The sequence below is a fragment of the Lytechinus pictus genome, chromosome 12 (genome assembly GCF_037042905.1).
Source record: "Lytechinus pictus isolate F3 Inbred chromosome 12, Lp3.0, whole genome shotgun sequence".
Lineage (NCBI taxonomy): Eukaryota > Metazoa > Echinodermata > Echinoidea > Temnopleuroida > Toxopneustidae > Lytechinus > Lytechinus pictus.
Genome location: NC_087256.1, coordinates 21,459,545 through 21,475,036, shown reverse-complemented (window position 1 = coordinate 21,475,036; position 15,492 = coordinate 21,459,545). Strand labels below are relative to the sequence as shown.

At 37.6% G+C, this 15,492-nt stretch overlaps 1 protein-coding gene across 3 annotated transcripts in view; it reads right to left on the bottom strand.

Annotated features, from left to right (window-relative positions):
- The window catches only part of LOC129273690 (uncharacterized), a 28,494-nt gene extending 17,071 nt beyond the window's left edge, over nucleotides 1-11,423 (bottom strand). For all 3 annotated transcript variants that reach the window (XR_010295200.1, XR_010295201.1, XM_054910754.2), the window contains exons 1-10: nucleotides 11,226-11,423; nucleotides 9,347-9,505; nucleotides 8,672-8,825; nucleotides 6,989-7,174; nucleotides 6,115-6,272; nucleotides 5,400-5,479; nucleotides 3,729-3,944; nucleotides 2,774-3,014; nucleotides 2,292-2,485; nucleotides 500-618 (exon numbers count right to left, since the gene is read on the bottom strand). Coding sequence is in view for 1 of the 3 variants with exons in the window: in XM_054910754.2 (XP_054766729.2) it covers nucleotides 500-618; nucleotides 2,292-2,485; nucleotides 2,774-3,014; nucleotides 3,729-3,944; nucleotides 5,400-5,479; nucleotides 6,115-6,272; nucleotides 6,989-7,174; nucleotides 8,672-8,825; nucleotides 9,347-9,505; nucleotides 11,226-11,274 (1,556 nt within the window). In the remaining 2 variants the exon portion in view is untranslated. The remainder of the gene's footprint in view (nucleotides 1-499; nucleotides 619-2,291; nucleotides 2,486-2,773; nucleotides 3,015-3,728; nucleotides 3,945-5,399; nucleotides 5,480-6,114; nucleotides 6,273-6,988; nucleotides 7,175-8,671; nucleotides 8,826-9,346; nucleotides 9,506-11,225) is intronic.
- Nucleotides 11,424-15,492: the final 4,069 nt, after the last annotated feature.

Here is a 15,492-nt window from a genome sequence, read left to right as displayed (position 1 = left end):
CACAGAGGTTAGCGATTAATCGTACGCTTGATTTTCACGATTGATTGTACATTGAAGTCAATGCAATCAATCGTAGAAAAATGTTCTACGATCAATGCTAAGCTTTGTGTTATTGGCCAAAGGACAATGAAGCATTCATGTATTAAATGCACTAGATGAATGTTCATTAATATTGATATCATCATAATCTTTAGCATTATATTGATGTCTTTATTATGATAAGGACGACAATAAACTATCTGGTTTGACATGTAAAAAGACTTTATTTATAGTTATTCATTGAACCATATCCTATATTTTTACGATTATAGTAGTCATTGTCATCATTATCATCATCACCACCACTACCACCACCATTATCATTATTACTAACATCACCAACCTCAACATTCTCACTACCACCATTATCACCATCAACTTCACTTTAACCATCATCACAATAATCATCACCATTACCATCCTCACCACCACCATATTCAGTCACTCTTTGCATACTCACTCTTTGTCCTTGCGTTCAGCTTGTATCCTAACCTTTGGTCTCGATAGCTTGATGTGGGAGCAGTTATGAGGCAGGATAATTATCTTCTCATTGCTGACTTTATGAGGGCAGATCACAGTCTGAAAATGAAGCAACACAAAATAGAGATTTGATAATCCATGCATTTCATAATGGACGCTCCATCATTATCCTGAGAGGCTTGTGGGTCAAGCATTGCAAGACTCGGACAAGGATAAACTGAAGTTAAGAAGATGATCTGTCAAGAAAACAGATAACCAATGGCTGCTCCCATTTTTTGTTACCATATCAAGATTTAACCCACTGAAACACAGTTTTCTTGTTCTAGAAAGCAACATTTTGCGGCCATCTGAGCAGCACTACCATGTGTTTTCGATAGGTTGAGGAGGGGGAAAGGAGAAGCTGATGGAGAAGTGCATGTAGCATTTTTAAAGAGAGATAGAGGGAGCCGAGATTTGGACAGGATATCAATTGGGCCGTCTTACAAAGAGCTGCGATTGATCCGATCAACCACAACTACGAAAAGCCAGCAATGTCAAAATCTAACAAGTGGAATGCCTCTGGCCGTCTCACCTGCATCACGCGATTCAATATAGCAGCAGTGCTAATTTTGAAAACTACTATAACTCGCACAAGATGTTCAGTGATACTTGGTTACTCTTATTTCCACGTTTTATGAACTAGACCAATACACTTATAGAGATATGATGGCAATTCAACAAATACCCCCAACGTGGCCAAAGTTCTTTGACCTTACATGACCTTTGACCTTGATCATGTGACCTGAAACTCGCACAGGATGTTCAGTGATACTTGATTACTATTATGTCCAAGTTTTATGAACTAGACCAACACACTTTCAAATTTATGGCTGTAATTCAACAAATACCCCAATTTGGCCAAAGTTCATTGACCCTAAATGACCTTTGACCTTGATCATGTGACCTGAAACTTGCACAGGATATTCAGTAATACTTGATTACTATTATGTCCAAGTTTCATGAATCAGATCCATAAACTTTCAAAGTTATGATGGTAATTCAACAGATACCCCCAATTCGGCCAAAGTTCATTGACCCTAAATGACCTTTGACCTTGGTCATGTGATGTGAAACTCATGCAGGATGTTCAGTGATACTTGATTAACCTAATGTATAAGTTTCATGAACTAGGTCCATATATTTTCTAAGTTATGATGACATTTCAAAAACTTAACCTTAGGTTAAGATTTTGATGTTGATTCCCCCAACATGGTCTAAGTTCATTGACCCTAAATGACCTTTGACCTTGGTCATGTGACATGAAACTCAGGCAGGATGTTCAGTAATACTTGATTAACCTTATGGCCAAGTTTCATGAACTAGGTCCATATACTTTCTAAGTTATGCTGTCATTTCAAAAACTTAACCTCAGGTTAAGATTTGGTGTTGACGCCGTCGCCGTCGCCGTCGGAAAAGCGGCGCCTATAGTCTCACTCTGCTATGCAGGTGAGACAAAAATGCACTTTTGTTTAAATATTATCGAGATATGATGTAATTTCATATATTCATTGTTTTCTTGACATTTCAGTGTGCTTCTCTTTGTTCACAAAGTGCATTGTGCAAATTTCCTGTAGAAACAATTATGACAATGATGAATTTCCATACACTTGATCAGATTAATTGCAACTCTTGGTAATATGGGGCTCTAATAAATTATCATGTCGTTAAAACATGACAACATTTTCCCCAATCTTCAGCTAGGAAATCTTGTCATCACATCCCCTAGTGATTACCTTTTCTCCGCAGCTCGCACAGAACTTGGCATCCTTGAGTCCATGGAATGTCTTCTTCTGGTTGGTGGAGGTATAGACCATGATGGAGTACTTGCTGAGGATGGCCTCCTGGGGGATGAAGGGATCCATCTCGGCACCCATCAGGTCCATATTCTCAAAGCTGTCTCCGCCACCTACAACCGACATGGTGGATTCTGGAGATGGGAGAAGAAAGAGGAAAAGGAAAGAAAAATTATGATATCATAATCATACAAAACACTTACATGTAATTAAAAACATTTCAAATTGCTTCTTCTTCTCCTTCTCCACCTTCTTTTTCTTCTTCTTCTCCTTCTCTTCCAAAAACTTATATTACCAAGTAGCAAAACAGGTACCTTTCCTCTCAAAATCATTTGTTTTCTATACACAAATAAAATTTATCCACTTCACTAGGTTAAAATCCATGAGCTATTCTCTGGTAGAAACTATCAGGGTCAACTTGCCTTTCCCACTCAACCTTGACTGCTTGCCATACTGTCCTGCAGAGTGGTTGCTTCTTGCCCCTGCGCTATTGAGGTTGGTGCCCGTCGACCGGAACATGACTCGACTGGGCGGTTTGGCTCGGATCTGTTTATCAAGTTCGTCCAGCTGGGTCTCTACATAGTCCTTGTGGAGTCGGATCATGTCAAGTTCATTGTTGAGGGCTTCGATGGTCTGCTGGAATCGCTCCTGCATGCTACCCAGCTGGTATCATTAATGAAAGAGATACAGGTAACATTGCCCTAGTCAAATCTTGTGGAACCCCCCCCCCAAAAAAAAAGGGGGGCCGTAGGAGATATTCAACTTAAAAGAGATACATTTACAACACATGTTTTGCATAACCTGGTCTAAAAAATTGATTTGACTTGGGAAATTGTTCAATTTATAAGATCAACTGATGCAAGTTTGACAGAATGTAATCGTCAAGGAGTCCATAGGCTGAATTTAAAAAACATAGATGAATGAAGATTGAAGTGCTTCATGGCACCACATAATTTAATCTACTGTTTAATAGTGTTAACTTTATTTGCAGGAAAGTTCAATAAATACAAGTAGCTGGATTGATATAGCACTTTTTCCAGAGAATAAAAAGCGCATCTACAATTACCCAGGGTTTAGCTTGAGCTGCTGCTTTATCAGCAGTGCTCAGTGCATTCAAGGAATTGATCCTACCTGCAGCCAGGTACTCATTCACTTTAGCTGGGTTGCATGCAGCACAATCTGGATACATTTCTTGCTGAAGGAAAACATGTCATGGCTGAGATTTGAACCCACGTCCCTCTGTTTGAAAGGCAATAGTCAGAACCACTGTACCACAAGGCGCCTACTACCAACGATGTTTTAAGCTAACCAATCCCTTAAAACTACCATACAAATTTCTCACAGATAACCAATTTAAAAAAATAAGCTAGAACCTACTTCCATATCCAATTTCTCAATAATAAGCTCCTCCTGATCGTAGACGTGATCCGGTAAGATGGCATCCTCCGCCGGTTTCTCCTTAAAGACCCGATCCTTCAGTTCCATGACGTGACTCTCAAAGAACGCGTCAAACTCCTCGATGGTCTGGTTCCTCACCAACAGCAATTGCTTCTCGATCTTCTTGGCGGCCTCGTAGTCGGTCATGAGATGGTTCTGCAAAGGAGATCGCAAGATTCTTCTTATAGACTTCCAAGCACTTTGGCCCGAATTCACAAAGGTGGTTTTGAAAACCGTTTGTTGAACCCAAGGTTTACGTAGATTTCATGTACAAGTTACCATGTGTAATGAGAAATGTCCAATGCTGATGCGTGCTTTTGTCAAAGCGCGCCAAACTAACACCTGCTGCCATGGTTCAGCATGCTATTTTTATTCACGAGACCACCGTTTTGAATGAATGAATCCACTATTCAAAACAGTGGACTCGTGAATAATGAAATAGCGTGCTTAAAGGTCAAGTCCACCCCAGGGAAATGCTGACTTGAATGAATAGAGAAAAATCAAACTAGCATAGTGCGGAAAATTTCATCAAAATCGGATTTAAAATAAGAAAGTTATGACATTTTCAAGTTTCGCTTATTTTTCACAAAACAGTGACATGCACAACTAGGTGAGTCAGTCGATGATGTCCATCACTCACTATTTTTTTTTAATTTTTTTTTTGAATTATACAATATTGCATTTTTTATAGATTTCACAATAAGGACCAACTTGACTGAACCATATAGTATTACGCAATGCTAATTCCTCATGTTCCGGAAGGAATTAATCGTTGTATCACTTGACGATGAGGAGAAAATTACAATATTTCATATAATAAAATACAAAAGAAATAGTGAGTGGGTGACGTCATAGTCTCCTCATTTGCATACCAGCCAGGATGTGCATATAACTGTTTTGTGAAATTAAGCGAAACTTTAAAATGTCATAATTTTCTTATTTTACATCCGATTTTGATGAAATTTTCAAGGTTATGCTTGTTGTATTTTTCTCTTTTTATTCAAATCAACTTTTCGTTGGGGTGGACTTGTCCTTTAACCACGGCAACGAGCGTCAATTTGGCGCACTGTGCGGGCATCAGCATTGGACATTTTTTTTGGTTATATATGGTAAATTAAGCGTAATTTAAACAAGAAACTGGCATAAACTATGGGTTTAACCAATGGTTTTCAAAGCAACTTTTATGTATTGGGCCTTTGTCTTTTGATAGTTGATATCTAGACCATTTCTCTCCAAATCATTTTTGTTAAATGGTATGGCTCAATGACAAAGATTTTATTTATTTATTTATTAAAACATCTTTATACAGGATAACATGTTCAGATAAAATACACTGTAAGATACACAGATACAAAGATAAGTAATAATTTGTGATGTTTCAAATTTTTACTAACAAATAACTACCAGTATGAGGTACAAGTATCAAAGAGAAACAAAACAACAGCTGAAAATAATTGAGCACTTATTATGTATTAAGATATCAGATTGAATTATTGGGACTCCACCTTTGGGACCAATCTGACACATATACCAATTGGTATTCAATGGGACTTCCAATGGGGAGCAAATTGGATTTTCATCTCAGGTTTGGTGTCCGCAAAAGGTTCTTACCTTTCTTGTTGCGATGGCCGACTTTCTGGATTTCTTTGGAGCATGGGAGAACTTGTCTTCGCCTGGTCTGAATATGAAAGCTATGAAAATGAAATAAACCAATTACGCAAAAAATCTTTTCATGTAGTTCATTGAAATTCACTGACATGACTAGGTTATTAGCCCAAGATCATTTGTCTTAATATCACGTCTAAAGGATCAAAAATCTAAACCATACCTAAGTAGCATCTTTCATTCCAATTTCACAAAAGTTATGATCTCAAGCGATTATCTACCCTCCCAAAATAATGTTATTTTATGTTTATGGTAAGATTTGTCACTCTTATTTGTGATTTTAGCCTAAGAACTGCGACTAAGAACTAAGTCTATAAACAAGGAACATGTGACTACATCTCTCCCTTTCCCTCTCACCTTCTTCTAAAGCATCAAAGCCATTCTTGTAATGACTCGGGCATTCCACCTCACTCTTTAGTTTATCCACCTCCTCCTCTAACAGATGCGTCTCCACCTAAAGCTGTGTCTTATCCTTAAAAGCTTCCCCCTTTGGAGTTAATGTATGATCTCATGCAATTGAACACTGTCCCCAAAAAAATTTGTTGCACTTCGACAATAAGATTTTCATTCTTATTTGTGATTTTAACCTAAGAACTATGACTGACCACAAGCTAAGTGTAAACACGGAACATGTGACCACATCTCTCCCTTTCCCTCTCACCTTCTTCTAAAGCATCATAGCCATTCTTGTAATGACTCAGGTATTCCACCTCACTCTTCAGTTTGGCCACCTCTTCCTCTAACTGGTGCTTCTCCAGCTCAAGTTGTGTCTTCTCCTTGAAAGCATCCTCCTTCAGAGTTATGATTTCATCATCCTTGCTGTATAAGGACACCAATCACAAGAGATTAATCCTTTTAATACTGGAATCTGTATTTATGTATGCTTTCTGCTGGGACCCGGTTCCAAGAGTTCATGGGTTAAGTACGACGGTGTTTAGAAAGAATAACCCGTCCGCAGTGAGAATGAGTTAGTTTGCGATTATAACAACAATAATAATCCGCTTTTATATAGCGCTAAATACATCGGAAGACGTCTCTAAGCGCTTTACAGATATATCATCGCATCCTGGCATGCCCGCATACAATGTATGCACCTTCTCCACTCCCTGGGGAGCAATCCGACAAGAGTTCCAAGACTCAATTGCTCGGCATACTACGTAGGCTTTCGCATCCTACCAGGTACCCATTAAACACCTGGGTGGAGAGTGGCAAATTGCGGATTGACGCCTAGCCAAAGGACGCTAGGCTTCGAACACACGACCCTCTGATTACAAGGCGAGAGCCAGAACCGCTACACCACGACACTTCCACATAATCATTTATAATCATTTTTATCACCCATTCTATGGATTCTCTCTACCCTCATTCAAACATGGTCAAACAAAGCAACAATTAAATGTGATGTTCAGATACTGTGTTTTGCTATCAAAAATTGTGATGCCACGTCACAAGAATCATTTATTAGGGCTCTCAATTAATAATTCTTGAGGCAAAGCTAAGAATTTTACATTACGGTCATGGCAGGATTGACCCACCTTGCAATTGTCTCGTCTCTACTGATGATCATCTCTTCTTTCTCTTCGACAGTGGCTTGAAGTTCCGAGATCTCTTCCCTCAAGACACCGATGGTTATCACAGCCTGGTTGAACTGCATGGTCTTGTCCGAGAGCCGCTTCTGAAGGACCTTGATCTCTTCCTTCAGCTCTTCAGCTTCTTCATGCCTACGTGAGAAAAAGGAGACCAAACCAATCAGGTGACACAGCATTTGCTCCGGTCTTAATCCGGACTTTTCATATTTACTATAGAAAAACTCTCTATACGCACTTTTTCCTTTGAAAATGCGAGTCAAATCACACTGGAGAGCCGAGAGGCTTTTGTCAAAAGTTGGTGGACAAGGACAGTACTAGTTCGTCCGGTGCAAATCTTCAGATGATCGGTTGTCCCAGTTCACCAACTTTCAACAAAAGTCTCTCACCTCTCCATTGTGATTTTAACTGCATTTTCAAAGGAATCGATGCGTTGTATAGAGTTTCCTCATAGTAAATGCGAAAACTACCTAATATCTCATAGGACATAGGGATACAGTTAGGATTTGGTTCAGGATAATGTAAACTTAAAGATAAGGATTAGGGTTTATTTAATTTGGAGGTTAGATCTTATGTTTGGCTTAACATGCAGATTCTCCATTGGAGCAATTGTCGCCGGAGCAAATGTCATGGAACCACTGATTAATCATACTGTAAATTACCAATTGGTCTACACCCACTTGGTCTACTTTCCATTTGGTCTCATCCCACATGGTCTAATCCTTCTTCATAGAAGGGTTAACAGTATATAACCGCATGATGGGTCCTGAAAAGGACTGTTTGTAATCTTTTGTGAGCAATAATAACCCCCCCCCCTAAAAGAACTGTTGTTGATGCTATTAGACCAAGTGTAGCATAGACCAAACAGCAATTATACAACACTGATAGTGATAGTAGACCAAATGGGTCTAACACATGTGTATTAAACTATATGAATGGTAGCCCAACTGTTTGCAGACCAAGTGAGTATATACACCAATCATACCACTACTAACAATAATAATACTATTGAACAATATGCAATACCATCAAACCCCTCACATGCAGAGAATGGCAAATATAAACAATTTTCAAAATCAAGCAATAAACTTTTTCAGAAGAAACAAATAGAGCATCGGGGGCCAATAAGCAAGAGTGCACATTCCCTATTTCTCCTTGTCTGGTCTCTTACAGGACATAGAGGAGTACACACAGAAGAGATGAGAAAAAATGGCGCATTAGACAAATAATACAAACAAGGATAGAAAAAGTAGAAAGAGAAAGTAGTCCACATTTACTTAAAACAAGAGAGGAGATGTCAAAATAGATGAAGGAAAATGTCTTTCACGACAGTTCAATATTGTTCATGCTATCATCAATGTGATAAAATGTTATAAAATTCAATATCAAATCCCATAACAAAATATTGTGTGAATTGTGATACACTATTTACCTCAACATCAGTTTCAACATTGAACCTGATATTACCATCACTGATAACCAGTCTGATGACAGGCAGATGATTCCCCCCCCCCCTCGGCAACAAACATAACTGGTTAACATTAATTACAACAAAGGGGGGGGCAAAGGTCAAAACACCCTCCCCCCCCCCCCCCCCCCCCCCCCGTCACTGCAGAAAAAAAAATTAATTACCTAGAATCATAGACTCTCTGCACAAGAGAAAAATATGGTATCCTCTCTATGTAGACCTTGTTTTCTACTCCTCTAGCCGTTACTATGTTGGTAGCAGGGTTGTAGTCTGTATGCTGAGACTGTGAACCAGTGTACTGGTGACTGTATACAGCCTCTGTACATATGATAAAGGAAACATCTACATGAATAGGATTTTCTGTATATTCCATATGGGCCATTCACATATGACACGGCAAATGTATTAATCAATTAGATAATGATTACTTGTAAATTTCATCTTCAGAACAGAGACAAGCAAATATTTGGCATACTATTTGCCAAAACAGCTGAGTTGGAATCAGATTAAGATTAATCTTTACTGGTCCTTGAGGAATGTTGCGAATAAAATTTGATTAAACTTAAAGAAACAAAACTGAAAATGAAATTCAATAAAGTGTGATATTTCATAATACATTCCTCCTTTTCCTGTCCACAGAGAACCTTTGTCCAACTCAACTATGTTTGTTTTTAATAATGTTACAGGACAGCTTTTCAACCAAAACTGTTTTGTTAATATTACAAAAACCAAATATCACTGCAATGAATACAATTGGGTCTTTGAAAATAAAATCTTACATCGCAGTAATGTATGGAACTGATTTGAATGTCAACAGAATTTTAAAGCATTTCCTTTACCAAACATCTCATCTCGAACCATCTTCAGGACCTTCTGGAAGATACCCAGCTGGGGCAAGACCTCGTCGAATACCTCAAAGATAGACATTGCCCTCTCTGAAGATGGGCACTTTGTGCTTCTCTGTTGTACTTCATTCAGTCGCACTTCAAAGCTGGTGGCTAGAAAATAATAGAAGAATGGATGGTAAAAAGCTTCAATTCAAATTTATCAATCTGAACATGGTACTGAAATTTACAACGATACGAGTCAAATTCTTGACTTAAAAAAAGTAAAACACAGACAAAACTCAACAGTGAGCGTGCTATTAGTATTAATATTAAGTTTGCTTAAATAGGCTTTCCGCTTTGCTTTGAAACAAAACCCTTTTTGCTTTTGGCTCGTAATAAATTCTGTACAGAAGATCCTGATTCTGAACCAGAGTAGCAAGGGAATTAAATGGGTGCAAATTTTAAGTTTGATTTTGAGAAGCCATGCAAACGCAAGTTCAAACTAATGTCTTCTAAGTGTTTAACTTATCTTTACATAATAGTTGTAACAGAGTCCATGATTCAGGATCATTCAATAAGTAGGCCTTCTGCATCTGCACTTTTTCAATGCAGAATTTCTAGACGAGCCAAAATTAAAGCAAAAATATTTTAATTCTCAGGCTAAGCAGTATGTAGAACTCTATTTTAACGTTAGACCCTCTTATCTGGTCTTGACTCTGCAAGCTGGCAAAATGCTACCATCAATTGTGATATTCAGTTTCAAAGTAATAATCCAGACTGCCAAATTGCCATCACGATCATGGCAATAGCAATGCCCCGGAGCAATGCCAATTAGTTTACAATCAATGTTGCAGCAGAAACAAAGTAACCGTAGAGTAACCAGCCCACAATTTGACATGTTAAGCTTTTCTGCAATATTTTTTGTTGTTCTAAAATATCTTTTTACAAAATGAAAGTTTGCATCAATGTTTGTTTTATACATTTGTCTATTTTTAATTGCAATTTTGCAAGGTTCATTTTCACCTTCTATCTGAATATTTCATATCTTTAAATGTATCGCCATGTTTTGCGGCCGCAATTCTACATCCTCCGCCCTCCGTTGGACATGGCGCATTCAAAAGTCAATGCATGCAAGCACTGCTGAATTGCGCCACACCTCGGACCCCATGTCAAATAGGCCTGTCGTCAACTTGATTTCTGTGTAAATTCAATGTGGTTAGAGTTTATCAGTTTTTTTCTTTTTTGATTGGTTATTTAGAAAATATGATCCTAAATTTGCCAGAACATTTACAAACTCTTCTTCTTCTCCTTCCGTTGAGTACAGTCCTCTTTACAGAGTATAGTCGTACTTGAATAAACTCAGAATAAAACCATAGATTTCTTAATTTTTATTTTAGCACATTTTTCAGCAACCTCACTTCTTAAATAGCTGCCACATGCTCTGCCTTTGGCTTTGGTCTGGAAATATGGCACAGAATCCGCAATTTTAAAGGCAAAATTTTAAAAGCCAGGGCCAGGGATTTTGGAGTTGAAATCAACATGTTGTGAATGTGAGCAATATGTTATTGTTATGTAAATCTATTATTTATTAAAATAACAATGTAATTTGCCTTGGACTTGGTGTGTGTTGTGGTGATTGGCTGTGGCAAAGGAACGCCTTCTTGAATTGACCATACAGCCGCATGCATTTGGCGTTTTGTCTTTGGACTTTGAAAGTTTGAGTTTGGCAGCGCAGCACTAGCACTGTAGCAGAGCAAGTTGCAGTGCCAGTGCTGCGCTACCTGCGCCTGCAGCTGACCTGGCCCTGGCCATGCCGATGGGCCGCCGCAGCCGCAGCGCTGCGTTAGTTAGGGAGCGGAGCCCCAGTCCAGTCTTGCGAAGCGATTCTTACCAGGTGAATAACTCTCCAACACACCATCTTGCTTCTCTTTTCCATCCATGACACTGCTAAGATAATGACGAAGGAATGAAATTTAGGTGTATGACATTCGTTAAGCGGGATACTGACATAAAAAAGAATAAAAATTGGTCCATAACAACAAAGTTTAGCGTGGCGTTGTTGTTGCTAGTTAGCAGAGTACGGTACAGTATCTTTGAAAAGAAAAATTTACAAAGAAAAGGAAGATAGCTAAGTTAGCCCGAGGTACGAGTGCAGCCATGGCATGGGCGAGGAAAATAAGAGAGGAGAGAGAGAAGGAATAGAAGAAGGGAGAATGTGAAGGAGGAGAAGGTGAAGGAAAATGGGAAATGTGAGGAATAAGGAGAAAAGGCTCTGGGGTGTCTCTAGAAGGGGAGTGGTTGTGGGGCCCATGGGGCGATTTCCCCTCAGGAAAGAAGGGTATGACAAGGGAGGATCTGAGCAAACTCCATAATATCCAAGCTATGATTGAATTGAAAAATATTTAAGTCGTCCCCCATCAAAACTGTCACCACTCAGGTGCGAGTCCGACCCCCCCCCCCGAGAGAAAGAGAGAGAGAGAATGATAGAAGGTAGAAATAAAGAGGGAAAAGGCCAAAAGGGAAAGAGAAAATGAAAGATTAAGGCGGGGACAAAATAAAGACGTACGTGAAGAAATTAAGAGGCAGAAAGAAAGAAAGAAAGAAGAAAAAAAAGGAGAGGAAGAAAATCATTGGCCGAAAGAGATATTGTGATAGGAAAAAATATACAATTTTTTTTCTTCACAAGCTTGTCGATATAAGGAACATAACTTGGCTGCTTATATATACACAATAAATAACTAGATTTTAAATGGTATAACATCTTTAGGCGGATCCAGGGGCCTGTTGCATGAAAGGGTCTTTCGTAGAACCATTCTACGTAAGAACGAGATATCGCTCAACTGTTTCACAAAGCCAATTTGGGCGATACGAAGAATGGTCCTTGGAAAGACACCTCCAGACATGTCCTACGTAGGCATGATCTTCTTTGCACACCGCCCGCCACCGTCGGTATTGAGAGAAAATGCATTTACGGCAAGCCACACTGACATATCACCTCTAAACATTTTTTTGGTTGCACTCTGATGCATTTGATCTGGGATGGCGCCAAGTTATTTTTATATGGGGGCTAGTTGTCATCAATTTCAGGTCGTCTTTTTGCACGGCAGGACGACCAAAAACGGATGTCATTTTAACTTCTCCGGGGTACATGTATTATTCCCGGGGGTAATGTATAGGGCCAAATATTTTTTTAAATATGTTTTCTTCTATTCTCCCTCCGTCTTATCCCCACCCCTTTTCTATTAAAAAAATAAACATGAAATACTTAAAATGGGCGGCACTATATCTATTTAGCCGACCCCTCATGCTTTCTCATTAAAGATAAACAACAAATTTCTTTAAAAGAAATTAAGTAAGGTAAAAAACGTGTTAAAAAACATTCAGCAAAAAAAAAACAAGACAAACAAAACTAAGATGTTAAACATGCTAAATCATTTATTTATTTTAATTTTATTTTCATTATAATTATTTTTTTTGCTGAGATTTATTTTAAGGACGTTCCACAGTTAAAGTGAAATCCATGTCATTTTCACCAAACTTTGCACATAGATTCTTTAGAACCTTAATATTCGAAATATGCAAAAATTAACATAGGTCCATGTGCTAGATTTTTTGCTATAGAGCTTCAAAGTTCACCCAAATTGATGTTCTTAAGAATTGCGCATTCAAAAGAATTTGGCATTTTTAGACCTCCCAAGATTACTACAATGAGTTTAAACCTCTATTACTCAGTCAAAATACATGAAAAAGTCATCAGATTTCGCAAGAGAGTTAGTAATTATATCGTTAGAATGGAGAATCTATTTATAGTGCTATTTGTTTGCAATTTTAAGTTTAACAGCACTGTCAGTTCTTTAAAAAGGCGTAAACGATAACAAAATCCCAATCTAAAAAATGTAAAATTTCAGTAACAAACTACAAACGTACAATAAATGCTGCACTTTATTCAAAATCCATGTCATTTTCACAAAAATTTGCAGAGTTGTAGAGGAAGGTATACCTAAGAGGTACAAACATTAAAAAATAGGGGTTCATGTGCTTGTTTTTAAACTATCAGCATTTTTATTAATGCAAATGTGCTTTTTAAAACACCAAAAATGCGCCGAATGCTTTGTATCTATGTGAAGAAAAAATCAAAACCAATCTACCATGTATTCAAACTTGGGGTAATATTCGTGATTCTTGGCAGCAATGCAGAGTAAAGTATTTTGAAATTGTAGAATTTTTTTTGAATGGTCCATGGAATAATTCAATTTTTTAGCTTCATGAAATGACGCATCGGATCTGCAGTTAAAGTGCAGAAGATGAGAAAAATCAGCTCATACCCGCAGCTAATTAATCTCCTGTTCATTCATTGTGACGTCAGCGCGCACAGTGTAAATTATGCGCAGATCATAATGCGCATAAACATAACTGTGGAACGTCCTTAATCAATGAAAATTAATTGTTGGATTTGAAACAGTGAAACAAAACAAAAAACCTGCAGCTAATATTGAATTTAAGATACAGATTAAGCCTATAGCTTACGAATACATCACAATCATTACAAATGAAGATAAGTTCATTAAAGAAAAGATTATGGAAAGTCCATCGAAGAGGCGCACTTTAAATCTTAGGGTAGGCCCCTTTCGGCCCTTATGTCATAGCATATAATCTCTATACTCCTTAACTTTGAAATGTTGAACATATATATTTTTTATGTTATTTCTTAAACCTTATATTCTTATATAAACTTCCATAAATTAAGTGATCATCTTTAAATATGACCAGCGTTTATGATCGTTGTCATATTTAGCATTATTTCTGTAAAAGTATTTTTTCCATTGCGGATTGATTCACACCTTTTTCTATGTTTTAATTATTATTGCAAAGTACTACTTTATCCACTTGGACATGTTTGCAGCCATTTTCATATTTTCATTTTCTTCTGTTACTCATCATGCAACTGAGGTATGTTTATACTCTAAACACTCACATTTGTATTTCTTGCGTTATATCTGATAAATAAAATAAATAAATTAGATATTTCACACGCAGCCTCTCATATTTTCCTTTTTAGTCTCATACAATCAGACACTGTTGATTTTGTTTACTCCATTCAAACCCTATATTTACCTCAACAAATAACATATTAACGCATAATTTGCAAAATTATCATTATATCCCATTATATACAAGTATTCTATAAAAATGCAGAATATTGAACTAATAAATGTCGAAATTACTTAGTTAAAATCAATTTTTATGTCGGACAAGGGTCTCTTTCGTTGAAATATCAATAAAAGGTGTCTCTAAAAAGACACCGTGTTCTAAATAAGGGAAATAATGAAAATTTCGATTTTATTTAGTTATGTTTGTGAATCTTTAAAGTTTTTTCTCTTTTAACCTCATAAAGTAAGCTCCATACATCAATTCTACTATCAGGAATAAACAAAACATTCTTTGATCTCCTACTATTGAAATATCGGATTTTATGTAAAGTCGTCATTCAGAAATAAAAGGTTCAGGTGACGATGAAGACTAAATATTTTTCCGATACTATCGATATCAAACGATGTCGCGGACTTGGAAGACAAGATTGCCTTCGTGAAACGGAAAGCGCTGATTTGTCGCCAATCTTCCTATCTCGGAAGAATGGTCCTAGGACGTTCCTACGTATCGCTCATCTCGTCATGCAACAGGCCCCTGAGGGCCAAAGCGGTCTCAGTCCCCTATCCCCCCCCCCCCCCCTCTAAAAAAATCAAGGAAAGGGGGGGGGGGCAAAAGAAAGGAGAAAGGGGAGAAGAAAAGAACAAAGGGATACAGAAAATGAGAGGAAGAAAAGTGAAAAAAAAAGACATAGGAGGGGGAGAATGGGGGAGTTCACAAATCAATTCAGGTCAGTATATATCAACACAAAAATTTTGTTCACGCTTCGTCCTTGCATTGCCCGTTTATTAAACACATATAATACTATTCAAATAGCTATATAGATTGTCTCGTTTTCAAGTTAATGAAGAAAATAATCATTCAGTTAGGGCTTCGCGTTTTCATTACTTTGTTTTGTAGGAAACACATCATGTCCCTGATCCTGATTACAAAAAGGTATTAAAATGTTCCCTTTTCAGGCCTATATCTGTAATTCGCGTTTCTTGCTTGCATTTTTTTAAAACTTACTA